The following is a 7,610-nucleotide window of genomic DNA, read 5'->3' on the forward strand; positions in this document are numbered from 1 at the left end:
CACACTATGAGATGGAGCTAAGCAACCTTCTAAGGCCTACATATGCGTCCAGGTTGTTTGGGCTCATCAGACACGAAAGAAGGAGATCTTTTAAGTTTGTGTCTTGAACCCAGAAATAAATGCATTCAAATGGAACGGGTGGATGAAGTTAAGATCTATTCTCTTCTTCGAAACTCTTCTTAATATGTGATTTGGACTAAGACCTAATAGGTTGACCTGCCAATTCAAACTTCTATGGCAAAACACAATCAATACTTAACCATAATGCAAACAACAAGCAAAGAAGTTGCATATGATATGAGTACCTCATAGACAAATGAATTGACAGACTCATTATCTGGTACAGCATCCCGCCCCTTGCATCGGATCTGCAATAGTGGAAGACTGTATTAAGTTAGAATTCTACAGAATAAGATCCCATCGCTCCCAGCTTTTATCTAGAAAAAATGAAGAGAGAACATATTTTACCTTGATGTGCTTAATACCTAGCTTTGTCCATTCAGATGGTGAATAGTACCGTGTTGTATTTGTCAAATCAATCACCAAACCAAGCTGGAGAGTGGTGAAAGAGGAAAAATAAAAAAAAAAGAATCAGAGGTCACAACCAAATAAAACCATGCATAAAACAGTTGCCAATCGAATAAAGCATCAACATGCATCAATATCTGCAAGAATCATATCTATCTTTTGAACTTCAAAATTAAAATGAATGGCGACAAAAGTTAAGTGCTTGTACAAGGCAACCTTTACACATAGCACTGCCAAATTTCAGTGAACATCGCAACTATAAAACCTGTGGGCTCACATAATGCATCTTATGTAGCGCAGCTTATATTATAATATGAAGGTTCACATGACCTTCACGCCTCGTTTGGTACGCAAGAATGAAGTCAAGTGCAATGTTACATTAAACGTTGGGCGCTTCTAGGCGTCGGACTTGGCGCCTAGCGCTTAGTCGCCTAGGCGGGCGCTTAAGCGGTTTCTGGGCGTTTTTTTTCTTTCTTCATTTAAGTGGTGGTCGATGAGGTTTTGCTGAAGGTCAGAGGAGGTAGTGGAGGTGTTCATATTTGAAGGTTAATGGAGTTTGGAGGACGTGTAGGCTACGACACATAAAATCACAATCAATGCCTACAGGGTGCAATCCACGTAAGCAGACAATGCTCCCCTAAACGCTCGTAAAATCTAGGTGGGCATCCTAAATACCGCCTAGGCGCTAGGCGCTAGTTAGGCGGTCTAGGTACCGCCTAGGCCTAGGCGTACCCCTAAACGGACTAGACGGATGTTTTTTAAAACAGTGGTCAAGTGTGAATGGAATGGAATGGAATGCGGGAACGGAATGTACATTCCCATTCTCATGTTTGGGTGTGTTTCTAAAATGACGCAAGAATAACGATCTCATTCCATTCCCATGTTTGGTATCATTTGTTTACAAGTAAAAATAAAAATTTGTTTTCTACTAATGCCCTTACAACAATATAGATATTTAAAAAAGATTAAAAAATGATAATAATGACTAAATAATTTAATTTTTTTTAAAATAAGTTATATAAAAATAGTCAACATTTCGTGTCTAAATCTTAGCATCCCAAAGTTTTTCTATGTACTAATGTGTACCTGCAAGTATAGGGAAAAACATCAAAAATCAATACTTCATACATATGCATAACATCAAGGCATTCTTCGAACAGATCAATCTCCATCTTTCTCCTTTATGTGATTTTGTAAAAGACAACATGCAATTTGTTCTATGGTTTCCTACAGAGCACCCATTTATATGATTTTTTCCCAGTCTTGTAATTACTTTAACTAAACACTTTAAATTATCTCTTGATAAATAATATTTCTAAATGAATTTGATAAGCATGTAACCTATCTCGGTAAACACTCGATGTGCTTAGAAAAAATAAATTCATGCAACACAACTGATTGCAACAATAAAAATCACATAAAATTCTAAAGAGGATCTGTTTATTGCATATGCTTACAGCTTTAAAATCATAAAATACAATTGATTACAACAATAAAAATCACACAGGATATATGAAACTCATATATCCTACATTTAATTATAAATGCTATATGTCATAAAATACACAACATTTTAACGGGAACTGATCGCATATGCTTACGATGGCCAAGATAAAATTACATACTATTATCAAGATGGATTGAAGCCACATCTATTTTTGTTTTAAAAAAATAAACCCTCAATTACCTAGGGAAGGTGATTTTACCTAGAAGATGGATTGAAGCCACACATCAATTACCTAGAGCTGGTTAAAGCCAACATACTAATCAATGCTATACTAATAAAGTAAAAAACCCGGTTGCATACTTTTGCCACTTCGCAAACTCTAAGAGCTACTAAGAGCTAATAATCAAGGGTTCATTTTTCCACATCTCATCTCATTTCATCTTATGAACACTTAATCCACTCCCTCCACATTTTGAAAACCTTCATTTTTTCCGTTTTCCAATTTCTATAAACCCTTGACTTATTATCTCTTTTTCCAAGAAAATTTAATTTGCTCTTCTTTCTTTCTCAAAGTTCTAACATACATAAAACCAAGTTAATATTGAATCCCGTGCATCGCACGGGTAACTAGTATCAAGATGAATTGAAGCCACACATATTTTCAAAATAAATCCTGCTAACTCAATGGGTAGAGTCAAACTAAAGAAAAAAATTATTGTGATATTAAGATATCATATCTATTTCGTAACTTTTAAAAAGGGTATATTTGGAATTTGTTTTATCATTTTGATTCCCACTTTAAATTGAAATGCCCATTCCTGCCAACTTAATGAGAACGCCCATATGTGGGAATGGATGAGAAGTGGGAATAGGCACTCTATCCTCCGAAAGTATGTTATGTTTGGTAGGCATGAATAGGACGTCAGAATGGGCATTCCATGCCCACCCATTCTCACATACCAAACAAGGTGTTAAAGTGATAAGAAAACGAGTGATCAACACATTTGCAATGAACACCTCGCACCCTCAGTATTTGCTTATTGTGAAAAGCAATAAACAACTATAAGATATGTGAATTACATTATAATTATTAGGACCTCTTGGACTGCATTGTCATGTGAAACAATCAGGAACCTGACTCTCAAACTTGGCTGTAAATTTGGTCTGCCTTTTAATAAAAAATTTCAGAGACCATGCTCTAGTCTAAAACTCAAAATGATTACTGGGCATGTTTTGTGCATGGTATATTTGCTCTACATAACTAGGAGGATGGAGTTAAAGAAATTAAACCCTGCTCAAACAAGTGATTTAATCATTTAGATCTAATGACAATCTCATAGGAAATTAGAAATTAACAGAAATGTTGACCATTAGCTAGCACTTAAACTAGTTCCTGACAGCTCCCACATTAAATATGAATCAGTTAAGTACTTATCCAAATTTAGAGTCAATTAACATTTTGATCACTATACCGGCCTACCAGGTTCAGTCATTCTCAGCTCTCAAAGATAGAGCCTTTCTAGGTCCTATTCCCTTCTAGGAACTACTGATTTGATTAGACACATCACCAAGAATTACCATAATCACAAGTGGATATCTCCTTAAAATGCTGAAATAAAAATGGTTTAGAATTAATCCAATTAGGAAAATCTTTTAATATAGTTTCATTTTATTGTCCAAATCCATCTATCTTGAACAGATGGTACAGGCAGAGTTCATATTGAAGAATTTTTGCAGTAAATACTTTTATATCGTGTACTATTAAAATACATGTAGAATAATGAAATATACACATAAACTAACCAAACAAAATAGCAGTCTGAAAGCATATGGTACACTTACTTCCCGCTGATTTCTTCTCAGGGAATTTATCACTTGTTTCGAAGAATATCTCTTGCCAGGAGCCACTAAATCATTATAAGATTCATCTAGAGGAACCTTTGAAGGTATCATATATCCTATGGGTTGTCCATGTGAAGGGCAATCCAACCAACCTGTAACACCAACAAAACAAAAGATTAATCATTTGAAGGAATATGTAATGGCGACGTTCTGTATTTGACGACATGTTAAAATGACAAGAAACAATAGAAGCCAAATAGAAGGTACAATAGATTGATAATGATCAGATTCAATAGGAGCAATCAACAGATTCCAAACCTTACCAAAAATGTCCTGGGAATGGAAAGAAGACACGTAGGAAACATGAATAGCAATTAGAAAGAAAAGTAAACCTGAGAAGACTAACCTCTGTGGTGTCCAATGTAAATACTTTGCACAAACCAAATAGTAACAAGGAACTTGTAAATGCCTTTTTCCCTTTTTTTGCCTCGACTCACTATCTTTAAGTTATTCTTGAATTTTCCCCTAACAAAAAGTGTTTTTTACTGGTAACATATATAGTTCTTGAGGGCATTAACAAAAACATAAAATCGCTGTACCATAAGTGACAAGATTTATTGAACAATGCCATACACAACATTGTGCCAAAAATATTAAAAAAAACCATAAATATGTGCTCGTGTAATGCAGCCTCTATTGGTTTTTCAGCATATATAAATCTGCATATCCCTAACCTATAAAGCACGGTCACGGACACGGCGACACGAACACAGACACGACAAAACCCAAAAAAATAGGACACGGTTAGATTTTTTAATATTATTATTATATATAGATAAATTTATAAAATTCAAACAACAAACTAAAATGTAATCCTCAAACACAAAATACTAAGCTACTAACAAGTCTAACATTGCAAACATATAAAAATTACAAGAGAATAAAACTAAGCTACTAACAAGTCTAACATTGCAAACATATAAAAATTACAAGAGAATAAAGATCAAGTTGCAAACTAGTTCCATGGTTACAAAATATTAAGTTACTAACATTGCAAAAATATAAAAATTACAACCAAAAGTGTATCTTAAAATAAAGTTTTCAAGTTGAAACATCAAAAAGATCGTTCTATGGCTTCAACCAACTCCTTCATACTCCTCAAACACAACGGCCTCCATCGTGGACTCGTCAAGAGAAAGGGCAACAACATCTAAAATGCCGACACCTTTAAATGAGTCGAAGGCATCTCCACCAATATCCCACATTCTTGATTCCCCTTCCATATACTCTTTCGAACTTCGCGAAAGTAAGCGAAGGTTGGTGTGAACATAAACAAGATCCTCTGCACATGCCGGGGTTAGCTTGTTCCTCTTTAAGGAGTGAATGAAACCATATGTACTCCAATTCCGTTCACAACAAGAAGAGGAACAAGGTTGGCCTAAAAGCTTTACGGCCAATGCTTGCAAATTTGGAGTACTTGGACCATAAAGAACCCACCATGACTTTAGATCCATATGTCCTCTATCGGAAAGAGAATCTGGATCACTAAAAGCCTCCAAAGCCCCTGCAAACTTAGCATATTCCACGTTCACTGCCCGTTGTTCATCGGAGTTAGGATAGTATCTTCTTAAGCACTTTGCTCTTTCCATAGAGATCTCAAGATCTTGATTTGGAACTTGCCGATTGACATCCTCATTGAGCCATGTGGAATGATAGTACCTATGTTCGTTAATAACATGAATTAGCCCACAATGTATTGATTAATAGAAATATTCATATTAAAGAGTAAAATGTAAAATATTACCTTGGAACTAAAGAGTGTGCCAAGCACTGAAGCGGGGTGTTGCTCTTGTTTTATCGATCCACCAAGACCTTATGAACCACCTATAAAAGGAGATTCCTCGTTATCCCTTTTACCCTCATGCCTATAAATAGCTTGCTTCACCTTTTCTATCATTGTATCCCACATATCATACACCAAATGAAGACATGGTGTATCGGTGTCGGTGACCCTTATCATTTCATAGATTGGGCTAGTGAAGTCAAGAATAAAATCTATCTTGTCCCACCACAAATCATCGAGGACTTTCTCTTTCACAAATTGAGCTTTCCCCACATTATCTTCTCTATACAAGCTTCATCGATCACTAAGGACCATGTCTTGGAGGGCTCTCTTGACGACTTTAAACATCTTCAACATAATAATCCACGAGGCAAATCTTATGTCAGCAATCGATAGGAGCTTCATCTTGGGGTAATCATTGAACATGACAAGCCGCATAGAGTGGTTCATGATAAAATTCTTCATAAGCAATGCATCATCGGAGATCTCTGTAATCCAAAGCCGCATAGAGTGGTTCATGATAAAATTCTTCATAAGCAATGCATCATCGGAGATCTCTGTAATCCAATGTAATTGTGCATAAGCTCATGATAAAATTCTTCATAAGCAATGCATCATCGGAGATCTCTGTAATCCAATGTAATTGTGCATAAGGCACGGCATTTGCTTCCATATTCTTAGCCGCACAAATATTCTTGATAGCAAGATTGAGTGTATGAACTACACAATGAGTCCAAAATATGTGAGACCAGGTGCCCTCTACAAGCCCTCCTGCGGCCTTACATGCCGAAGCATTATCGGTTATGAATTGGATGATATTTTGCAGTCTCACCTCTGTGATGCACTTTTCTAACTTCGCTTGGATAAAATATTTATTCTTGACTTCTCCCTCGGCACATTCACGACATTCAAGAACATTGGCTTACCCTCACATACCGCCATAAAATTAATGATGAACCTCCTTTGTGCATCCGCACACCCATCACTATAAATGGAGACCCTCTTCTGTTGCCATGTGTCCCTGATGGACTCCATCAATCTCTCTACGTGAGTTTTTTCACGTTATAAGATAGTGGTCCTCATGTAATTGTAACTGGAAGGCTTGTAGCCAGAGATTTGATTGCTTGCGGCATATGTAAAAGTCTTGGCATAATATGGATTCCTTGTCAAGTTGAAGAACAATCCCCCGGTGAAGAATATCCTACCAATCAATACATCCAATTCCTCCATTACCCCCATGTTGAATGCTTGTTCCACGGTATTAGGCCCTCTCCTCTTAGTCTTAGATTCACTTGCACGATTCAGCATACTTGCACTTGCACTTACATCGGTCGTACTTGCAGTCAAAGATGTAGGCAAAGATAAAGTCTTAGGTCTAGAAGCCCTCAACCTCGCCTCCGCTTGATCCAACGTCCTTTGAAACTCGCTTAGATTTTCGGGTGTTGACTTGGAACACATCTTAATTCCAGTCCCGTTTATCCTCAAGAGGTGATTTTTAACTCTTAGAGTGTGAACCGATAAACTCCTCTCTGTAATAATTACATCTCCATCTCCAATTTCCTCCTGTCGTTTCCCCCTTTTCTCTAATTTGGTAACATATTTTTAAAACGATCATTTATCATATTGTACTCCATTGCCACTATAACTCCCTTCTTGTTCCATTTCTCTAAAGTGCAATAGCAATAATAGTAAATTAAAAAATTAACAATAGCAAAATAGTAACTAAAATCCTAATTAACAGTAAATTAAAAAATGGAACCCTAATTTAATTAACAGTAAATTCACGTGAAAACAAAAAAAAATCTTCATATGTATATTCACAGAGAGAAAGAGAGATGGATTCAGAGAGAGAAAGAGAAACAGAGAGAGAGAGATGAAGAGATCCAGAGAGAGAGACGAAGAGATCGAGAGAGACAAAGAGATCGAGAGAGACTGACCTAGCAACGACGA

General features: G+C 36.4%; 2 protein-coding genes across 10 annotated transcripts in view; both read right to left on the bottom strand.

Annotated features, from left to right (window-relative positions):
• The window catches only part of LOC109832843 (mRNA-capping enzyme), a 25,903-nt gene that overhangs the window by 13,465 nt on the left and 4,828 nt on the right, over positions 1 to 7,610 (bottom strand). For all 9 annotated transcript variants that reach the window (XM_020400289.1, XM_020400293.1, XM_020400290.1 and 6 more), the window contains 3 exons: positions 3,818 to 3,969; positions 469 to 552; positions 306 to 368 (listed from right to left, as the gene is read on the bottom strand). In XM_020400289.1, the coding sequence (XP_020255878.1) occupies positions 306 to 368; positions 469 to 552; positions 3,818 to 3,969 (299 nt within the window). The remainder of the gene's footprint in view (positions 1 to 305; positions 369 to 468; positions 553 to 3,817; positions 3,970 to 7,610) is intronic.
• On the bottom strand, positions 4,855 to 6,121 carry LOC109832844. Its single transcript, XM_020400296.1, has 2 exons — positions 5,622 to 6,121; positions 4,855 to 5,536 (listed from the first exon to the last, which is right to left on the bottom strand). Exon 2 carries the CDS (start codon positions 5,464 to 5,466, stop codon positions 4,954 to 4,956), a length of 513 nt encoding a protein of 170 aa, XP_020255885.1. The 5' UTR covers positions 5,467 to 5,536; positions 5,622 to 6,121; the 3' UTR covers positions 4,855 to 4,953.

This window comes from Asparagus officinalis, chromosome 3 (assembly GCF_001876935.1).
Source record: "Asparagus officinalis chromosome 3, Aspof.V1, whole genome shotgun sequence".
NCBI lineage: Eukaryota > Viridiplantae > Streptophyta > Magnoliopsida > Asparagales > Asparagaceae > Asparagus > Asparagus officinalis.